Here is a 22211-nt window from a genome sequence, read left to right on the forward strand (position 1 = left end):
ACTCATTCTGATGTCTTCATATCATGAAACAATGGCTCCCTGAGAGACACACACACAGAGAAAAGGGCCTCAGAGAAAAAAATGTGTTTTGGTTCTGATCTGGAAATTACTGCTGGCACTGAGAGACACCGTGCTTTTAACACACACACACACACACACACAAACAGGCCAGATCTTGCAGCTCCCAATATGTTGCACTAACTTTGATCTTTGCATCTGGGTCAGCCAAGCACAGCCTGAGGCCTGTGGGAGGCCTGCCATGGGGGATGTAGTTCTAATCAGATACATTTTGTAGTTTTAATCAAATACAGCATCAGGGTTTGACACTCTAATGAGATACAGAGTCAGTGTTGAAAGACCGGCGACCTCAGGATTTCATTTTGGAGGCAAACAGTGACTAGTGGTGGTCGCCTTTGGTCTGTGTTGTGGTAGCTACTGAAAAGGGCTTCGGGCTTCTCCAGTATCGCTCACCTTTGATGCTGTAAATCTAATTGGCTTTGTAGACTTGAATAAGACCAAGAGGAAATTAGCCTTTCCCCCCCAGAATGGCTTCTTTATTTTTCTCCACTGCAGCGCATTAAATATACAGTTATTAGACAATTCAATCAAGCTGGTGAAAGGTCTCTGCTTTAAGGGAACAAAGATTTCAACACCAATCACTCTTCTCTAGATAAGGTTGAATGATTAAATGTTTTTAGTGCACAATGCAAGTCATACATTATTCAACAAACAGGCTGCAGCAGGACAAAGATTAAAGATTCAAATGTAATGACTTACTATAATGAAAAGTTTACCCAGGAAATAAATAGGTACTATGTTCTGATCAGCAGTGCCTGTATTATTCATGCTATATTTGTTAAAAAGGATACACACTCTGCCAATTCAAGGCTACAAAAAGTGTGATGTCCAGTAGTTAAACTTGTGAAACAAGGTACTCCATTTTTTGTCATTTTATTTTTTATTGTTCTATATTGTGGCTGCACAATAACAGTCTTAAAAGGAACTGTGATAGTTTTGTTACCTTCTCTCAAAATATTCTGGTATTAAGCTGAAGGATTGTGAGCAAATATCCACAATATAATATCATTTAATATCATCTTAATTATCCCTCTGCCCTCTCACTAGATCTCAAAATGAATGATACACTTTATTATCAGTGAAAAAGCAGATGACCAGCAACATTATACAACAACAATATTTTCTGCCATCTTTCTCTGTCTGCATGTTTCAATGCCTGTCTATGTCTTTGCAGATCCTTCCCCTCCAGAACCTCCTATGAATTTCAGAGTGAGCAACCAGACCCTGGACCGGGCAGGTTCACAGCCAGCACCCCAGCTCATTGAAAGGTATAAGAATGGTTGCTATGCTCGGTCATAAAGTGTGTTCCAGTAGATAAAAAAGTAATGTTTGATTATGTATTTGCATGAAAATTACAGCTCATCCCTGTTCAATTATATATTATAGTATACATTCTATTCATAAGCTGAAAAACTAGGTTACATAAAGTTCATACCATGTCTTTGATGTTTCACAAAATCTAATAACAGAGGTGAGGAAATAAAGTGTCTGAGCCTCACTACATATGTTTAGAGTAAATAGAAGATGGTAAACCCAACACAGTCACTGAACAAAAACACATACAGTGCATCCGGAAAAGTGTTCACAGTGCTTCACTTTTTCCACATTTTGTTATGTACCAGCCTCATTCCAAATTGTATTTAATGAATCTCTTACCTTCAAAATTCTACACACAATACCCCATTATTATTTTTTTACATTTTTTGAATTTATTAAAAATAGAAAACTAGGAAATCACATTTACATAAGTATTCACAGCCTTTGCAATGAAGCTCAAATTGAGCTCAGGTGCATCTATTTTCTACTGATCATCCTGTGTTTCTACAGCTTAATTGGAGTCCACCTGCGGTAAATTCAGTTGATTGGACATGATTTGGAAAGGCACACACCTGTCTATATAAGGTCCCACAGTTGACCGGGCATGTCAGAGCACAAACACCAAGCATGAAGTCAAAGGAATTGTCTATAGACCTGCAAGACAGGATTTTCTTGAGGCACAAACCTGGGGTCCCAATGAGCACAGTGGCCTCCGTTATTTATAACATGAAATATGGAAGACGTTTGGAACCACCAGGACTCTTCCTAGAGCTGGCCGGCCGTCTAAACTAAGCGATCGGGGGAGAAGGGCCTTAGTCAGCGAGGTGACCAAGAACCCGATGGTCACTCTGTATATTTTGCTGCCAAAGGTAGATCAACAAAGTATTAAGCAAAGGCTGTGAATACTTATGTAAACGTGAGTTCTTAGATTTCTATTTTTGATAAATTCAAAAAATGTCAAAAAAATATTTGGTAACATTGTCCTAATGGGGTATTGTGTGTAGAATTTTGAGGTAATTTAATACAATTTGGAATAGGGGCTGTAACATGACAAAAAGTGGAAAAAGTAAAGCGCTGTGAATACTTTCCTGATGCTCTGTACATGTACACAAACCTCCTCAGGAAGTACTTGACCATGACTTCGCTGATGTTGTTTGACTTGTGCTGCTCCCTCCCTCTCTCTCTCCCTCTCTCTGTAGGTCCAAAGGAAGTGGGGTCACAGTGTCTGCTTTATTACGTTGGGAACCTCCCAGGGAGGGAGACCTGCCTGTCCACAACTATCGAATCACCTGGACATCTCGGCATACACACACAGCACACAAACACACACTACAACCACACGCACACACAGCGCACAGCAACATGCACACACGTTCAACACACTCACGCACGCAAGAACAGGGTAAAAAGGAGAGCAACAGCCGTGTGACTCAGGCGGTAAGGACTCTTTCTGCATATAAACTTACACTAACATACAGAATGTAGTCATTAATGTTGCCCTAACTGTGATTATGCTAGTATTCAGAGCATGTAAAATAAAAGTGAATATTAATAAGTCACGAATGCTAAAGGACAAACTTGACTTGACTTGAGCACTTAAAGGACCAACCTAAAGGGCACGAGGATCCACAGAGGAGCCAGAGTCACCTTAATACTGGCTCTGATAGAATGGCATCAGAACAACTGCATAGCTGTAGAAAGGTCAGAGTTCTCATGCTGACTACCAATCTAACAATCATTAGGTGACAGGAGACTATGTGGGAAGAAGGCAGTGCGATGCTCAGGACAATGCTCTGCTGGTAATTTTTACTTCACATGACACATACTGCAGCTATTCTATGAGTAGTATGACAGCACATGCACAAAATCTATTGCTGCACCTGAAAAGTTTTACTAGGCTTTTAAACGCATGCACCTCACACACACACACACATTCCTCCCCGTATTCTGCTTGTGATTACTCTGGTGATTTTATAGGCCGGCGCAGTGCTCAAACCGGACAGGTTCTGTAAACAGCTACTGTGTGCAAGTGGTGGAGGAAGCTAGAATAATTCTTTTAATATGTTTTAGCCACAGCACCAGGAAGCAACACACTATGTATTCATTTTACATATTAGGCACTGAACGATCAGTTTCCTGCTGCACCACCTGCAGCCTATAGAAAGTCTTAAACATTAGATTTAAGTGGAGAAACGGACATGATTGAGTTAAAAAGACACAATCTTGCTGTTCTGTGTAATAGTTGAACTAAAGTAGAAACTTGAGGCTTTTTAGTTGTGGTCTCATAATGTAACACACAGACATGTTGGAACTAAATCACTTTACATGCTCACTATTTTAGATCTGGTTTTTCATATTCACCCTGAAATTGTTGTTTGGCGTGTGTTCCCATTACTTCTTCTACATCTTCTGCAGACTTCTGTTGCATCTGTTCCTCAGACAGACACACCGCCATTATCTTTGTGGGACATAACTCTGTTAAGCATGCTATGACAACATGTAGGTCTGGCTTTATGGTGCTGGAATAACATGACATGGAGATGGACTGACAACACAGAGAAGAGGGCTTTCCTACATTTGGATAATGTGTTTAACTCAAGTCAAAGCATCTGGGAATGTTCCGACTTCTGCCTCTCACTACAGCAAGAGGGCATTAGCGACTGAGTGTATCAGTTGTCGTGGTTGTAGAGTATTAGATTTGTGTGTGTGTGTGTGGTGGTGGTGGTGGAGTGTGTGAGATGTTTCGATGCTGCAGCTGTGGTGAGAAGAATGACACTGATGCACATTCATTGCTTCTAAGTTTTTTATGTTTGCAGCAGGAACACTTAAAAAGGAGGATTTTGTAATCCTGATTATAGCTGTGTTGGTGATGTAATAAGTTCGCAATGCAGCCTAGTCCAGTCAGCAGCACTAAAATACCCATAATCACAGTAAACAGTGCAGCTTTGACGCAACAGGTTTGATTGTCAGTGTACTAACTGAACCTTTTTTCTCCAAATTAGTTAAAATAATAACGTTTTTGTGCGAGATTCTTTAGCGTTAGATCCTCTTCTTTTGATGCATAATGTGCACATTTGCTTCACGAAAATAAACATTGGAGTTTAAATGCAGGCACACTCATATGGACCTAGCTATTCTAAGTAGTGATGGTGATCCCAGACTGAGCCTGGTGGAGCCATTTATCTGTAGTCTGGTCCTCTGTTCTGCTTGGCTGGGAGGTCTGGAATTTAAATGAGCCCCCCTAACTAGTGTTTCCTACTTGCAGCTGCATCTACACACTCAAAACAGGCAGCATCACAACAGGTATGTTTGTAGGAACCAGGACCACTTAGACATTGTAAATGGCTTTCAGGTCAGGGAATGCATTTATATCAGACACAACATTGTTCAGTCCCAAGATGTGTATACAACACATATTCTGTCAATCAGGAAGGACCAGAGAAATCGTGCATTAAACGTGATGGTAAAAGGGGAATTCAGAGGAGGTATTCAAACTTGGAAAAACCTCTGCTGAATCAGTGCTTTTAAATATACATCACTTACGTACATATAATGTCCACTGACATTATGTGCTAAAATAGAAATCCAGGCTTCCCTCGCTGTCTGTGTTTCACAATACACACACACACACATACAGCTGTACAGGCCATATGTTTTGTCTATCTTGAGGGTAATGGAAATACTTTAACCCCATTTTTTCTGTAGGTCAGCAAGGAACTGCTTTTAACTTTGCTTTTGTCTCATTCTGTCTAAAGTATACACACATACAGCACCACACACACACACACACACATGCTTGTTATCGTCCAAGCATCTCTTTGTTGTGACTAGCTGAGATCCATACAGACAGACAGAGCTGATTGACTAAGAGCCTGTTAATGAGCTGTCAGTCAAACAGTGGGCTAATGCAGAGCAGGTCCAGACTGTCACAAAGCAGGACATGCACAACACTCAGGCTGATGATGATGTCCATGAATATTATGACATTAAGGATGCTGCTTTTGTCATAGGCGCAGCATGAGCTGTGGCTGCAGGGCCTGCTGCCTGCAACTTCCTACTTCCTGTCTGTTCAGACGGTGGCCTACTGGGGTCAGAAGAGACTGAGGAGTCCCAAAGCTCAGCTTGTTTTTACCACTATATCTCACACAGGTAACAAAAACAAAGTGCCTTCTCTGTAGTGCTGTGGGCTAGGACCTCAAATAGATGTACTAGAATTGTAGAATATTGAAGGTAATAGTTTAAGGGCTATTAGTACATGATTAGCTCAGAAATAAAATATATGCTCTTTTGGAAATAAAGGGGGAAGGCAATGGGGAAATTATAAACAAACAAATAAATAGGCTACATAAACAATTTTACATATTCATTCTAAAAACACACATTATTTAAATATTATTTAAGAGGTGGGGATTTTGCACCAGTTACTAGATCCAGTATTTGTCAACTTTTAACATTTCCTTGACTTTCACTGAACCAAGCAAAGTGTTCTCTTGTACCAGTTTGGTGTAAACATCATGTATTCTAAAACTTTAGAGTCTGGTCTAAATGTAAAAATACTGCAAACTTGCAGAAACAGCATCCATAATTTTTATTTATTATGACGTTTTGCCTCGTCATAATAACCATGACATAGTTACACAGGTACAGCTGAATGTAAGATGTGCTCATTAAAGTTTCTTGGCCAAGCTGTGTGAACTGTAGTTTCTCAGCTGTTGTTGATGTGATTCAGCCGGACAGCCATATTAAGGGACTCCCATAGCAGCCAAGGAGCCTGTATCCCAAAAACTAGTACCTAGTACCCATCAGGTCTTTATTTTGAACATTTCATTAGCTTGTCATGACGTTAATAAATACTATTTATACAGCACAGTCCATGGCACAAATTTGTTGAGCTGAGCCATACATTATTAAGTTAATGATTTTCCTGTTAGGGTTATAGCTGCTGTGTTTGCTGACCGTCAGCATATTCTGTCAACATACAGCTGCACACATGCAGAAACTCACAGCACAGTGGAAACAGGCCATGTTAATGGTCGTCCAAGCAACAGAGGTATTTATAGGTGACCTGTCGGTCAGCACAGCTGAGGATTATAGCCAGCTGCAGCTCAATTACCAAACCACATACCAACAACTTTATATGGAACATATTGTCATTTATAATTCAGGAGAATTAATATTTCACACAGTCGGTGTTTTGGCCTTTTGCTAAATGCTAATGAGGGGTCAGATAGACCATTTAAAGCCAATTAGTGTTTCTGACTGAAACAACAGGAAAAGGCAGCAAACAGCTGCACTTGATCATATTTCTTACACAATATTATGATAAATTCCACATGGTGAGTAACAATATAAACAAGGCACAAAAACTAAAATCTTCTACAAGCGCTACATGTGGCTCTACATGTGCACGCACACACACCCAGCAGTAAACATATGCCTCAGTATTTAGAAGCTTTGAATACAGGTTGATTTTTATTTTTAAATGTGTTTTTGTTTCTTTTTTTTCTCCTTACTCTGAATCCGCCAAAGGTGAAGACTTTTCCAATGAGCTTCCCTCTTCTTCATCTTCATCATCTTTCCCCTCCTCACCTTCCCTCTCATCCTCTTTGCCTTCTATATCTGACCTCCCCATCTCCTCCTCCTCCTCCTCCTCCTCCTCCGCTCTGCCTCAACCTGAATCCCCTGTGAACCCTGTAACCCCTGGAAAGCTGCGGCTGGAGGCTGCTGCCCCTCATTACCATGACAACCAGCTGCAGGTGAAGGTGTTCTGGAAGTGGCCTTACCATGGTGAGTTTTAGTGTTCATTAAGCTTCATATATGAGGTGAATGATAAGCTCATGGGTTTATTTTTTCAGTATAATCTCCTTCTACACACTTCGTCCAGCTGAGCATAGACATCCTCTCATTAGAGGTCTGTCTCAGGCCTTCAGAAACTGATCGACAGCAGCACTAAGGTCGTAGTCTGCAGGTACCAAATTAGACGAATAAGGCGAGAGCTGTAAAGAGTTTTAATCCACATTCCTGGATGACAGCATTAACATAGATATTGTCCATTTTCTCAGACAGTACTGACTGCAGTTTCCAATTAACCACAACAGAAACATGACAAAATGTATACAAAATCTCCGAAAGTTAACACGTCTTCTCTTCAGGTTATGGATTAATCACTCACCGCTCATATCTCCTAATCTAATAATCTAATAACATAACACATGTGCACAAATGCAAAACATATACATCATAGTGACATATATTTCTCTCAGGTTTCACACCGTATAATTCATCTTCACACTCACAGGTTATATACTGTGTATCTGATCCTTCTTGTCTGTTTTTCTTTTCTTTTTCTCTTACAGCCAGACAGAGACACCCCGGTCCATACATTTTGCGGTGGCATCCACATACCTGCAGTACTAATGTTACAAGCACAGAGAGAACAACAACAGTGCAGGTATGTGCACCCACCCTGACCGGGTTTTTATGTGAAACTGTGCGTATAGACGTTATGTTAAGTGCTACCATTGTGTCCGTGCGTGCATGTGTGTGGATTAGAGATCAGATTTCATCACCATAATTCAGATCAGTCTGGAATGTGTTCATCCTCTGTCTGTGTGTAACTTTGTCTCCCAGCCATCATCTCTCTGTCTCTGTCTACCGTCACTTTTACCATAACTCTGTCAGATCCCTGGCTGAAGTACATTTGTGTCTAAACTATCATTTATATATATATATATAAACAAATACCTTTCAGTCAGCAATTTGTAATGTGTGCACCATTAGGGTTTACATTTACTGAGGTGTCTTTGGCATGTCTGTAACAGAACAAAACAAGAAACTCAACAAAAACTCAACTCTACCAGCTGTCATGAAGATATTTCATGCATGGCTGTAATATTGGAGTTTGTACAGGTGTCCCTAATAAATTGGTAAATCAGAATGTGTCAAGGTTTGACAGAAAAAAAAGACTCTGCGGTAAAGGTCTGTGCAGAATTACCCCAGAAATAACCACTACCCATTAAATGTGTAGCCAACACTAACATAGGCAAATCTCATTTAAAATAACATTATATAAAATGCAGCTGTTCTCCATCCAAATCACAAATTGGCGCCGCAGCAGAGAAGATAAACTCGTATATTTTTGGCTAACCCCATAAAGAAAAAAAAACTAAAATTCACCAACATTAGATCTTTAGCCAGAGTTGTCCTGATGTTAACCTCTCGTCCAAACTGATTACAGACGCAGAGGGTTGATAAATATCAAAGTGCTGTGTGCAATTTGCTGAGGTCACAGGACATAATTTGCTGTTCATTGAAGTTCAGGCTTTTTGAACAGTTGCGCCATTTGAGTCTGCCAACCTGCAAATCTTTCAAACTGTGGTGTTTATTTTAAACATGGAGTTAACAAGCAGCTTATATGGGCTGACACAAAAATAGAGGTAATGTGTATATGCAGACACATGTTCAGTTTACACAGTGCTGTCTCTTTAAAGATCAATTCTCCCTCTCCTCAGGGCACCCATCACACCATAACAGGTCTGCTGTTTGCCTGTAAGTACCTGGTCGCCGTGGCAATGAAGGCTGACCTGGGGTCAGAGGCTGTTGCCTGGGTTACCACCCCGACTTGCTCCTCCGTCAGGGTCAGAGGAGGCAAAGCTTTGCCCTGCAACACTGAGGGTAACTGAACACAGATGTAAAAGGAGCATTAATTAATTTTGAAATGCCTTTTACAACAAAAAAATCAGTTGAACACACATAAACTGAAATATCCTTTTGTTGTATGCACACGACTATCTAATTCTTTTTTTTATAGTAATTATCCTCATTATGATCAAACTTTTAGTGAGTTTAAACCAGATGATGGAACCATTTTTATCCTTTGTGTCAGAGCGCCTCCTTTCAGGCAGGAAGGTGGTACTGCGCCCTGAGCGGCTGACTGCAGACTTTCAACAAGTCAATGGGACCCTGCTCACTACTTTTCGCTGGAGAATGTTGCAGCATGCACTGGACCCTGCAGTGATAGAGGGGTTCCAGTTTACCTGGACGCTGCAATCTGAGGTTACTGCAGCAACAGGAGGACAGGAAGACACTCTTATATCACAGACACAGACAATTGCACCGGTGAGACAAACAGAAAAGTGCACAAGAGTTCACATTGACAGCAGGAAAATGGCTAAGAATTATGAGAGGGACCCATTTTTAAGTATATAGAGTCAACAATTTGCTAAAAGTATCAAGAGACCTGAAAAAGTCTAATAAACTAAAACAAATTGTGAAAGTTGAAATCTCTAGCTTTGTTTTTTTTTACCATTTTCATGTTATTACTGAAAAATATTGTAGCTTTAATACTGTGTCTGATGTGTCTGTGATGTTACCCTTCTTCACCTCCTATAGTCTCAGCGATCAGTGACAGTTCATGGTCTTCAGGCTGATAGTATTTACCAGCTGCAGCTCCAAGTGCTAACAGCAGGGGGCAGCAGTGGTGCTGCAGTCTCCAAGACCATACACACTCCAGATATCAACACCACACTCTGATAGGTATGTAGCAGGTATTTGTTCCTTATGGTGAAACTGTATTCTCTTTATTTTTAGAAAGTAATTTTAATTTTCTGTCTCTCATGAATCTGTCCTTACAGGCGTCAAATGTAAAGCTGATGCTGTCTGCTGCTCCTCAGTCATCTTTACCTACATCCCCTTTGATACTGTTTTTCACTGTAACATGACAGTTCCTCTCTGTGAAGTAGATTTCTCTTTTATGAAATGTTCTTCCTCTTTTGATTGTGTCTTTTTTTGTTCACTTCACAAAGGGTGTAAGCGTGCTCTAACTGAGATAAAATGTAACAGCCTTACTCACTATTGTAAAAATGTAAAAATAACTGCACTTGTACACACTACAGTTAGTCTTAACAACACGTTCCTGTTTTTCATTGAAGCAGCATTGTAAGACATTTATGTGAAAAGTGAGAGTTGTTGTTGCACGGCTGCATTCGTACATGTTCGGTGTCTAATCACTGTACATCTCTGGAGCCAAATGACAAAGAGACACAATACGCCTGTTATTTTTGATCATGCTTATAGAGAATAATATAGCACTGACCTTATGAACAAATAGTAATGTATAGCAACAGACTTAAGATGAAACTAGTGGGTGTACCTGTGCGCAGAAGTCTTGATGTAAGCTCAGATATTTTCATATTTTGTTTATATGTTTAAAAAAAATGTTTGTTTTGAGTGCAGAATGAATTCACATCACACTACATAACAATAATATGTGTCGCTTTCACACAGTAAAATATAGCTATACCTGTAGTATACTTGTTTGTTTTGCTAAAGTCATGTCATTTCTTTGAAGTTGTTAGCTGGTGTCATACTGCCAGTGATTATGTTAATATTCTATCTCTATGTAATCTTTATACTGTTAATAATTTAGTTAATTCATTTATGTTTTCACTGTTAGTTTTATTTATTGTTTATTTCCTGTTTTTTTATTAAAGGTTATAAATACACCATTTGTTTTTTAAGTATTCATTTATCAACATCAAATAATGATAAAATATAATAATTAATAGAAAAATCATCTTTTATGGCTCAAAGTAGTGTTTTGTTATATTTTTATATAAGACTGTTTGTTTGGTGTTACATTTGTAAGCTCTAAAAATAATAGTTGTACACCAAAAGTTTAACAATATATAGTGAAAATGACACAAAAAGGCTCAAGATGTGTGATAAATATGTTAGTAGCTATCAGGACCTGTGAGAGGCAGCATTTTGCGGTAAGGCATTTATATCTGCCGGAGTTTTACAAGAAGAAGAAGAAGCTTCCGGATGCAGCCGAAGAAACCCGATGCGGTGACGTAATCAATGAGCGACAACAGCTTTGATTGTTGATTCTTCTAATCGTGGCTAGGCGAAACTCTGCTTGTTATTTCATAGACAAGGTAGTGTATAACGGCGCCATTTCACTTTTTGCAATGGCTTGTTTTTCTTTCAAACCCCAATTTGTTCCTGCATCGACTTGCTGCTCTTTCTGTGTTTCTAGACGCCTCCAACTTCCGACTGAAAATGGAGGAAATGTGTTTTTGTCGCTGCTTTGTGTTTTCGCTTGTGTTTTGGCTGCAGCAAGCTACTTAGTTAGCTTCTATGAAATTAGTAACTTAAGCAAAACTTTGTGAATTCTCACTAGGGACTTAGTCAAATATATGCTTGATAGTTAAATTCGTTACTGCTGCGTGAACATGCTTAATTCGCCCGATGACAAACGGGTTTCATTAAACTCCACGACTTAACTGAAAGTCTTCTGTCATTTTAATCGATGCTAATGAGTTACTATTATTTATTATCTAAATAATAGTTGCGCAGCTCATGAAATGTGAGGTCTCGCAGCTATGCAACAAATATTATCGATCAGATCTTATAGGTGAGGTTGTGCTGAAAAAAAGGATACCAAACATGGGTATGGTAAATATTTTCAATGTGGGATATTAAGACAAAACCAAAAGCATTCATAAACGGCCAGAATAGGCCCAGACTTGCAAAGGTTAAGGTAACATTTGAGCTATTTTAAGCAGAAGTGTAGTTAATGTACGCCGTGTCTTATATGTGCAACGTTTGGAGGGTTCGAACTTGTAGAGCAATAAATGGCTCTATTTAACCGTCAGCCAGTTGTGAATTGGAGATGCATCAATATTTCTGTTCGCGAATGGTCTAAAGAAAAATGTATTAGGTGACATCTCACTTTCTAGTTTTTCTCTAGTCAGTTTTTATACTCTTCCACATGGCCAACAGCAGGATAAATAGATCAGTGATGGTGTTATTCCGAGACAAGTCTCATGATCTGTCCTCATCTGTACAACTTCTGGTTGACAGGTTTACACATTTATGTTCTCTCATTGTTTTTCTTTTCACTTTTTGTTCTTTTAAACTTTTCACTTGTTCTGATTAGGAGGCCATGATGTTCTAACACTGAGGAGCACCTTCATCCCACCATGCTCTAGCCTGCTGGCACTGATACCTTTTATGGTGAAAAAAAAACTTAGACCAAGTACTCCTCTGCACAACAAAGGTACTCAACAGAAGAATAACTGTAGGAAACCAGGTGAATAATAACTAAGGAGGGAAAAACAGACCAAACGACCAACAGGGAAGGAGAGGACTGGAGTGCTGAAAGGAGGAGTTGGGGGTGGGGATGAAGAGCCAGAGGAGGACGACATGGTTCACAGCGGCTCTGCTTCCCCAATGAAAACAACACCATCAGCATCACCTCATCTAACTGTTCCTGCTACAGAACCTCCATTAGTGTCTCCCCCTGGAGGTGCAGATCGGGACCTAACCCAAAACCTTACTGAACACCTCACGTTAGACCATTCGTCAAACTCAGATTTGACTCGTCTCTCTACTCTGACTCCTGCTGATGCAGAACCCCCTGTTGTAACTGCAACAAAAACACCAAGCACTAAATCAAACCCCACATCAGCCTGGCCCTCTACACAGACACCAACGCCTGTTCAGGGCCCAGTCAATGGCCGTACATCAGGCAGAAAGAGGACTCCAAAGGCCTGTGACTGCTGTGGCCCCAACAGTACAGGACACCATGTCAGAACTTTGGAAAGAGGGAGGGGCAGAGGGAGAGGGAGGGGAAGAGGGAGGGGGGCTGGTAGGAATAATGGGGATACCCCAAACAGAAATATGGGTCAGCTGACACAATTTAACAGCTTTGATTTGTCTAAGGAGAGAGTGGCGGAAGCTGATGATGAAGATGACACACCTGAGAAGGTGCAAATGTCTGCAGCAGTGCCAGGTACTCAGTCACAAACCCCTGCCAAAATCCCTGTCTCCTTGCAGGATGGACCAATAACGAACTGTGTTGCTTCAGAGCTAGGTAATGCTCAGAAAAAGGAGGATATGTTGATAGAGGGCTCAGGGGTTACTGTTGTGTTAGAAAAGGGATTGGGGAATAGCAGTGATGTTGAAATGAGATTGCCAGAGATGGCAGACAGTGCAGTACTAGGGGTTAGAGGTCCGGGCAGTAGGGTAACAAGCTCCATGACTGCATCAAAAACAGAAGCAGGTGGTGTTGTCATCAATTCTAAAACAGATCCCTTGGCACAGTTAGTGTTAGTGCAGGGGGTACACCAACATTCACACATGCACCATGTAGATCAGAATGCCTCTACCTCTGCTAAATGTTCATTCGGAAATGGAGACACAGTAAACTTGTCTGATACCGAAGGGGAGGCCGAGGAGGACAGCGTGGCTGGGACTAAACCTGTAAATGGACCTCTATCCATCTCATGGCAGTCTGGTGCTGCTTCCAGATCAGGAGCTCCAGTGGACCTAGACTCTGAGATGCACGTGGACCTAATCTCTGACAGAACAGACCAAGTTTCTTTACCAGTAACACTTTCCAATGGAAATATTGCCACACCAACAAACCGTAGTGATGGATCCACACCTATGGAGGTGGAAACATCTTATTCCGCCTTGGTTTTCTCTCCAAATCATCTTCCTATTACAGTGAACAGGATGCAGTACAGCTCAGCATTAAGAGACCACAGGCTATACTGTCTTCCTGCCACCTGGGAGAAGGATGAGATGATGGAAATGTCTAATAAGAGTCAATCAGAACAAACAGAGTTGGATGGAAAGACGCAGATTAAAGAAAGCCGGGAGCAGCTTTTGGATATGATCCACGGTAAGATTTGGGTAATGTTTTTTTAAAGGCATTTTGTAGCACACAGACAGGAATACATTCATCAGTCTCTGTGTTTAGTCAAATGAAGCAAGGTTAATGATTGATGTTTTTACACAAGACAGAAGCACCTGCTGAGTATCACTGCTTCCTTTCGTCATATGACACACATTCTTGACCCCGTCCATGAAACAATAATTAACACAGACTTTAACTCGTGTTAAGAATAAGAAGTTAAAAGATTGATGGCATGTCTTATTTGAATGAAGACAATCCTTTCGTGTCATTGGCACCATGTACAAACTCATTTTTATTTCAGTTGTCACTTGCACCAAAAAGTGTGAGCAAAGCACAGCGGATGTGGAAAAAATAATGCATACGGAACCTGGGTTCTAGAAGAAACTTCAATATAGATGTCTAAATGATCTTCCTATTGGAAAACAAATTTATGTTGTCCTAACCATAGGGTCACACATGTGTAAAATATGCATAAACAAATAGAATTCTGCCAGGAGATTCATGAGAACTGTAATAGTGCAGCACAAATAAGTGAGGCACACATAGTTTTGACTTCCTAAAATGAAGTTTGACTGCAGCTTTGCTCTAATAGGAAGTACTTACTCAGTCACCGGTGGGTTATGATGTGTAATTACCAGCAGTTTGAGTAGAATTGTTTTTTTACCAAACCAAAAGCTTCAGTTTAAGACATACTGTGTCAGCAGTGGATAAATGATGATGAAGTTAGCTTCTGCTCATTTAATGGATCATATAATCAAGTTAGGATGTTGTCCTCTGTTTTAGAGTTCCTGGAGAACTTCTATATCAAATATGGCAGTTTCACTCCTCTAAGTGAGTCTGATGTGCTGGAGCACCTGAAGAAAGGCATCTCTGACCTACACAACAGGTCAGTACACAACTTATCTCCTTGAGTACAAATGTAAAATTTAATCATCCGTTGTTACACTGAAATTTTGGGTTTATTATGAAAGCTTTTATCATCTACATCATTACCGTCTATATTAATCAATGCTGTTCAGAATCCACCCAGTTGTGCTGCAGTATATGGCAGCAGGAATGCTTAATTATCATCACATTGCAGCACTTGTGTTTTTTTTTTACCTTTTTTCCTCTGTTATTTTTACTTTCCCACCCTGTGGCATCTCTGTCCTTATCTAAGCCTGTCACATACCCTTAAGTGTCACTGAAGATAATTAACAGCTGAGGTTCTTATCTAAAAATGAGGCTGTATTTTTTTTCTTCTCCCTCCCTCCTGTTTTAGTGGACTGGATATTAAAGGGGAGATGGCTCGGTACCGGGCGGGGCTGGCCTCTGCCCCTGTTGCAGGCTTCTCGGTCATGCACAACAAACACATGCTGAGTCTGGAGGACCTCGGCACACTGGAGGAGCAGAACTGGCTCAACGATCAGGTGAAGTAGCCTTCTCGATTCACCATCACAGCTTCTCTTACTCTGTCAAAGAATGTTGGTTTGATTTATTCTATTAGTCTGAAAAGGTGGCTTAGTGCAGGTTCAGAATGAATTCAGTGAAAAAATCCCATTAGTCTTTTTTTGTGATGTCCTCACTTCACTCTGTGTTCATCAGATTATCAACATGTATGGAGAACTCATTATGGAGGCAACGGAGCAGAAGGTAAACCTGTCTGTGTGTATGAGCCTATGTCATCCTCAATCATGGATACTAGAAATGATATTCAGATTCAAAAGATGCCTTCATGCATACTAAGTTTTAATGTTTCATTCTCTTAGGTTCATTTTTTCAACAGCTTTTTCCACAAGCAGCTGGTTGCTAAAGGCTATGATGGTGTCAAGAGATGGACTAAAAAAGTAAGAATGAAGAGTTTGGAGTGTTGACAGAGTCCACACTGTGCCACACTGAGCGAGAGCATTATTCTACATGCTGCAGCAGACCACATTACATGACTGTCAGTCTCTCTCTGTGGCCCACAGACTTTGATATTTTGGTGTATGTCTTGTCCACACCGTAATCCACTCATTTTGTAATGGATTCAAAGGCGTCTTGTAATTTCTAGGAATGTTTAGGAAATTACACAAAAATTTTGATTGTCTATATTCATTTTAATGTAAAGTTGACCAAAATGCCTCATATTCAGATATTTATATATTTATGTTATTTTTGCTTTTTTTTTCTAATATTTCCTTTCCGCTAATCTGTTGTATCATTTCAGGCTGACCTCTTCTCCAAGTGGCTGTTGCTTATTCCCATCCATTTAGAGATCCACTGGTCACTTGTCACTGTCACCATGGCAACCAAAACCATCAGCTACTATGACAGCCAAGGCATCGTCTTCAGACATACCACAGATGTGAGTTCCGTTGTGCATGTTGATGTCTTGAGATTACAGTTCATAGTTTCTCAAACTCACTGATGAGACGAGACCATCAGTAATCAAGCTTTTTGGCGCTCTGTCAGTTCCAGAAATTAATGAATCAGTAATGATACAATAGGCTGTAATGAATAGATAACAATAGGCTGTAATGAATCAGAATAAAGTGAAGGATTATACCTTGGTCAGCCTTCAGCCATGTATTAGCATATACAAAAAAAATGATATGTCACTGTGAGACAAACGTCTGCACTGTAAGATAAGGAACTTTTTTAAATAGCTGTGCAAAAATGGTCATATAAACCAAGAATCATCACAGCATGAAGTCAGGTATTCTAACAATCAGTTGAATGGATAGCAGCCCAGGGGCTGTGAACAAATAGACACCATCAACACTGTCTTACTGCATTTGACCCAGATTTGTTCATATTGCTGCCCTGTCAGTCTGTTTATTTCCAAATTTTGCCTGTTAACACAATACTCCAGATCTAAATTAATGCAAATAAACACCAAAGGTGCACAGTAGTCCATCAGATCTGATGTTGTAGTGGTTATTTCTTTTCTTATTTTGTCCTACATTATAACCACTTGGCAGCGCAGTTAGTCTTGACGCTTAACTTACCCAAGCACAGAAAGTCCATTCAAATTAAAGTTATTTACTCTGGGCCACAAAACACAAAAAGTATTTAGAATAATTTTTCCAGGCAAAATCAAGATTAAGAAGATTAACTAAGGATTGTACAACAGCTAATAATGGTGAGGCCTATATCTTTCCTGGCAGGAAGAGGTCCTCCTGCTGACCACACCTGCCAAGAGATGGCTCCTGCCTTTATCTCTTCAGTCCAACCTAAATTCATACATCAAATTCAGAAAAGAAACAATAACTTTATATAATTTAATCTTTGGCTCCTATGGGTGTTCTGCGAAGTACTGTTACTGTTTTTGTTTCAGAAACCCTGAAGTGTGTATGTTTGGATTTCAATCCTTCAGTAGGGCTTCCCATTGTTGTCACCATCATCCAGGATAATGGGTGTCTATTCATTGTCACACTCCATATTTTTGTTAAGAATATTCTTCGTACTTCTCAAGAAGTTTATTCTGTGTGTGTGTGTGTGTGTGTGTGTGGCTCCCTTTCAGAACATTATGAAATATCTTCAGTCTGAAGCCAGGGAAAAGAAACAGGCAGCTTTCCAGAAAGGCTGGAAGATTACCATCATCAAGGTGACACTGATTTCTGACTCTAATTATACTTTTCTCTGAAAAACAAAGACAGCACAGGTGATATTAGTCAAATAATTCAGTCATTATTGTTGTTGCTGCGTTAGGGAGACACATTAAGTCAAATAATGAAGTTGCAGGCATGTAAAAAGAGACAGATCAGAAACATCTTTCTTCCTGCTCCCTGCTTGACGGTGACTTCTGTGACTCCTCAGGGGATTCCTCAGCAGAAAAACGACAGTGACTGTGGAGTTTTTGTCCTTGAGGTGAGACAATTTTTCGTTTTACTGTTCTTCTCCTCTCTTTGCTTCATCTGTCTTGTTTGCTGACAGAAAAAGAAGCACAATAAATCTGTGTCTCCAGTGTCCACAGGGGGCAAACACACTAGGGGAAAGCTTCTGTCAGTGTCCATCTTTAATATGGAGGATGAGGGTTTTTTTACATCACTATCCTTCTGTCTGTCTTTCTATGTATCAGTACTGCCGTCGTCTGTCGGTGAAGCAGCCTCTGCTGTTCAGTCAGGAGGACATGCCTCGCATTCGCAAGAGAATCTACAAGGAGCTGTGTGACTGTCGACTGAACGACTGAATAACGGCTCACACTGGCTTCGCTCACTGACTGCTGTCATATCACTTTTGACTTTTGTTCACTTTTGGAGTTCAATAACAGTTCGTAGCTAAGCAGATTTTTTCTCCCAATGAACTACTGACGTGGCCCCCACTACTGACCCTCAGAAATTTCTGGACCTGTACACTTCAGGCTGCTTTTCCATTCTACCTTTGTCATCCTTAGAGGCCAAATAGACCCCCTTAAAAGGACCCAGTGGAGCGCTGACACTGACTGTTGGACCAATATGATGGATCTTCCATCCAAAATGAAGTGGCCTTACCTTCTGGATGGCCATTTTAGACCTAACCACATTTTTAACTGTTCATTTTATGCTGGACTTTGCAGCAGGATCGTACTTACCATTTTAAGCATGTTTTATAACATGTGAGTCAAGCTAGTGGACCAGCTGTTCACTTAACACTTGAAGGATTGAGTTGTTTTCACTCTCTTGGGCTACAGATATTTGCACGGTTAGATGCCATTGAAGAGTGAATATCAACTGAATGTACCTATCTTGTTGTTTTTACTTTGTCCTTCCCACCACACAGTCTAATGGCTTGAAACAGGGAGAGCATTTCTTTTGTAGGTAATTCTTGTTTAAGGTGTCAGGTTTTTGACACGTTACTGAAAATCCTTCTTAATAAAATGTTTTTTTTTCATCACATTATTTACAGTTTTTGAACAAGCATTTTGAATTCATCAGGTTCTCACACTGGTTATTACACCTCATATTAAGCTGTATAAGAAGCTGCTGATTTAAGGACCACCATTTTTATTTTTTTAGCCAAGCAGGGTCTTCAGCTTTACTTTGTTCCTGCTACACATGGATGCAGAAAGCTACAGTTACAGAGAGTGGCCTCTTAACAGAGAAACGAATGGACCTCAGCTGTTTTCTTTGAATCTTCTGTCCAGTCGGGATCAGTTGTCATAGTTACGTATGTATTTACAGATTGTATTGTACCTTTACTGGCCTACTACTGCATACGCTTTCTTTTTGCTAAAAACCACAATGTTTTTATTGTTGTTATTAAAAGTCCAATACTGCTGGGACTTTCTGTCGCAGGTTTTCTCCGACATGTTTAACAAAATAGCAAAAACAGTTGCATACAGTGATAGGATTGGAATAAAAATCCATTCATCCAGTAGTGCCCGTGCTCACTGTTCCTCCTTCATCGATGCCCTTGAGATACAGATAAAAAAGGTAAATTTGATATTCTGATATCAATAAAGCTCAGCAAGACTCTGCAGTAAATTCTTGTTTTATATCCCTGTTTTCAGTGAGTGGATGACCTTCAGGTTAAATCTGTCCTTCTACTTCTGATAGCAACTTCAAAGGTAAAATTATCATCCTATCAATCCTCTCCTCTGAGTCTTATCATCTGCTTTATCCTTTAATCTATCTGAAAATCAGAGTTTTGCATAAGTGGCTGATAGGAAGCATTTATTTTATTAAAATATAATGAGCAACTGCATTACTATATATTTACCAGTAGAGGGAGTCCTACATCTGCCAGTATTATTTACCTTTACTACTTTTATATTTTTCTTGGCCTCTGCCTAGAGCACAAGGTCACAAACATGCTGGCAGCCCTGAGGCTGGTTTAAAGGTTGAGTGTCATGACTCCAGCAGGGGATTCTCCTGCTGTCATGCTTGACCCATGCAGGATTGTTTCTGAGACTTGAGTACTTCAGAGCTGCCTACTTTAATGTCATGATTAAAATTAAACAGGCCTGTAAATTGGTTGACCTTTTCAGATCGTGTTTATGCTAATTATATGCATTATGTAATGGCAGGCTCTCGTTTTGAGGTGACTGCAGGGCTTCATCATGTCAGCCTCTTCCACATTTGCACAGATATATCTACTGTGACACCTGTTTTGTACTTGAACATTCAGCACTTTCAGTGTATCATGCTATTGTTATGGGAGTCACTGAAGGTATTGCAGACAGCCTTTTCCATTATCAGTCCATTAACATTGACGCCATCAGTGAAATGCCACCCCATAGTTAGAAACTAACAATCCATTTTAGATCTATGTAGCAGTATATGAAACAATGAGTTTGAGATGACATGTAACGCTGCACGTTGTTGGAATTTTGATGTTGTTTTTCAGGTGTCACCTTCTTTCTAAGCATTATGTTTTTCATAACCGTTATTAATAAAACAAATGTGCAACTTAAAGCCACATCAGAGATCTTTTGTCTCCCCCTTCTGGCAGTCAGAATAATTGCCTGTTAATACCAATTCATCTATAAGCCACTATTTGTGTAGTTTATAGAAGGAGGAGACATCACCATTCCTTACTCCACCTTCACAAACTTAGCGCTGTCTCAGTGCTGAGGGAAAGGTGTGCTGTATGCCAGCTGGAGACATATAGGAGCAGATTAGGATATCTCCATCTTTCTCTCCCATTAAATCTAATTCAGCTCTACACAGGCAGGTTAAGTGCTGCTTTATCTCACTAATGTGGGGAAACTGTAGCTAACAGGATGATAAGAGTCAGGAGTACACAGCTCTCTCCCTCTCTGTGTGGGTACATGTTGGCAGGGATCAGTCTGAGCTCATCTCCCAGTTGGACTTAAGTTGGTCTTTTCTTTCAGGCCACTTGCCTCTGTTGGTCTTTTAAATACAATCGCTCTCGTCTTTCTGATGCCTATCTGTCTGGAGTCCCCAACTTCAACTTCAGCCTCACTGTCCTGAGGGAGGTTTGGTTTGCTGCCAGGGCTTAAAATACTCATAAAAAGCACATAAAACAAAATATGTTGAACACATCCCACAAATAGGAAAAGGACATTAAAATATAACTCAAACAGATACTGAAAAAAATACTATTATAGATAAACTCTGACATTAGCAGATAACTCAGAGCTACTCTTGTCATATCGAGACAGACTGTGAGAAGCGGTATAGTGATACTGTGAAGTGCCAAAATGCTAGAAGAAAGCTCACAGTGAAACAGTCTGTTGAAAGACTCATGTGTGTCTAATATTTGGTTTGAGCACCGTGAAGCTGTACACGGTTTATATCTTCAGCAGGTATTCAGTCCTGATTTCCATCAAAACAAAAGGCCTTTCAAAGAATTTAATGAAGAGCAGAGGCAGGTAGACTCGCTCCAGCCTGTGGCCTCCTTTAGAGTACAAAACTGTTACTGTTGCTTTATGATCCTAAGGTAAAATATGTGAGATTTAATTTTATTAAGATGTTATTAAGATTAACTAGCTAGCCTGGTAATAAAATGTGGTCTGCAGAGGTCTGCAGATATGTTGGGATGTGAAGTGTCACTTGATTTAAGTCATGGTGACACAATCACTCTACAAATGTGTCCAAATGTGAGTGATGCAGCTCCTCGGTTGTGACGCAGCTGTTGTGACATCCCCTGTGCAGCGGTGGGTGTCAGCCAATGGTGATGGCTGGAAGCTTAGATCCTGCAATGAGCTGAGATTGTGAAGTTTATTAGCTGAAACTATTTAAAGTCAGACTCAGAAACAAAAACCAAAAAAAGTTAAAAGGGTACTGTAATTGTATTAAGTTGATGCACCTAAATTTAGTTGTGACCAAAAAAAAAAAAAAAAATCAAATTAAAGCTGCAAGCAGCATTGCGGGCCCTCGCACACCTTGCGATCCACAGGGCCATCGCAGTCTCCTCTCCTCTGCTTTAGTTTCCTATGCTCTCCTCTCCTCTCATTTCCAGAGATGTAAAACAAACATGTTTACAACAGAAAGTTCCTGCTGCCAGTAGGTGGCACTATGACCTGTTATCATCCTGTTAGCATATATATCTGTTCAGACCTGATTCCATAGCAGTACTCTAAGATTTTGTCCACATTGCATGAAGTGTGTTGGTGGTACTGCAGAAAATACAGTGTTCCTTTGTAATGGCGAATGGTCAACTTTGAGGCCACGCCCCCGCCACACCGTAACACTTTTGGAAGAGTTTT

The 22211-nt window shown here is 40.2% G+C and overlaps 2 protein-coding genes across 2 annotated transcripts in view; both read left to right on the forward strand.

Annotated features, from left to right (window-relative positions):
* The window catches only part of anos1b (anosmin 1b), a 36558-nt gene extending 25835 nt beyond the window's left edge, over positions 1 to 10723 (forward strand). Inside the window, exons 7-15 of the mRNA XM_028403987.1 lie at positions 1253 to 1346; positions 2595 to 2832; positions 5406 to 5544; positions 6925 to 7182; positions 7752 to 7846; positions 8907 to 9069; positions 9281 to 9513; positions 9787 to 9930; positions 10029 to 10723. Of these exons, the coding sequence (XP_028259788.1) occupies positions 1253 to 1346; positions 2595 to 2832; positions 5406 to 5544; positions 6925 to 7182; positions 7752 to 7846; positions 8907 to 9069; positions 9281 to 9513; positions 9787 to 9927 (1361 nt within the window). The 3' untranslated portion in view covers positions 9928 to 9930; positions 10029 to 10723. The remainder of the gene's footprint in view (positions 1 to 1252; positions 1347 to 2594; positions 2833 to 5405; positions 5545 to 6924; positions 7183 to 7751; positions 7847 to 8906; positions 9070 to 9280; positions 9514 to 9786; positions 9931 to 10028) is intronic.
* A 506-nt stretch (positions 10724 to 11229) lies between these two features.
* LOC114435124 (uncharacterized) lies at positions 11230 to 19445 on the forward strand. Its single transcript, XM_028404691.1, has 10 exons — positions 11230 to 11330; positions 12335 to 14083; positions 14882 to 14984; positions 15360 to 15507; positions 15683 to 15730; positions 15847 to 15924; positions 16287 to 16424; positions 17583 to 17666; positions 17879 to 17929; positions 18141 to 19445. Exons 2-10 carry the CDS (start codon positions 12601 to 12603, stop codon positions 18249 to 18251), a joined length of 2244 nt encoding a protein of 747 aa, XP_028260492.1. The 5' UTR covers positions 11230 to 11330; positions 12335 to 12600; the 3' UTR covers positions 18252 to 19445.
* Positions 19446 to 22211: the final 2766 nt, after the last annotated feature.

Source organism: Parambassis ranga, chromosome 4 (genome assembly GCF_900634625.1).
Source record: "Parambassis ranga chromosome 4, fParRan2.1, whole genome shotgun sequence".
NCBI classification, from domain to species: Eukaryota; Metazoa; Chordata; class Actinopteri; family Ambassidae; genus Parambassis; species Parambassis ranga.

Coding starts and splice junctions, on each gene's coding strand:
- LOC114435124 (XM_028404691.1), top strand. CDS start 12,601: ATGGTTCACAGCGGCTCTGCTTCCCCAATGAAAACAACACCATCAGCA. Junction 15,731..15,846: donor TGGAGGCAACGGAGCAGAAG/GTAAACCTGTCT, acceptor TCATTCTCTTAG/GTTCATTTTTTCAACAGCTT. Junction 15,925..16,286: donor TCAAGAGATGGACTAAAAAA/GTAAGAATGAAG, acceptor GTATCATTTCAG/GCTGACCTCTTCTCCAAGTG.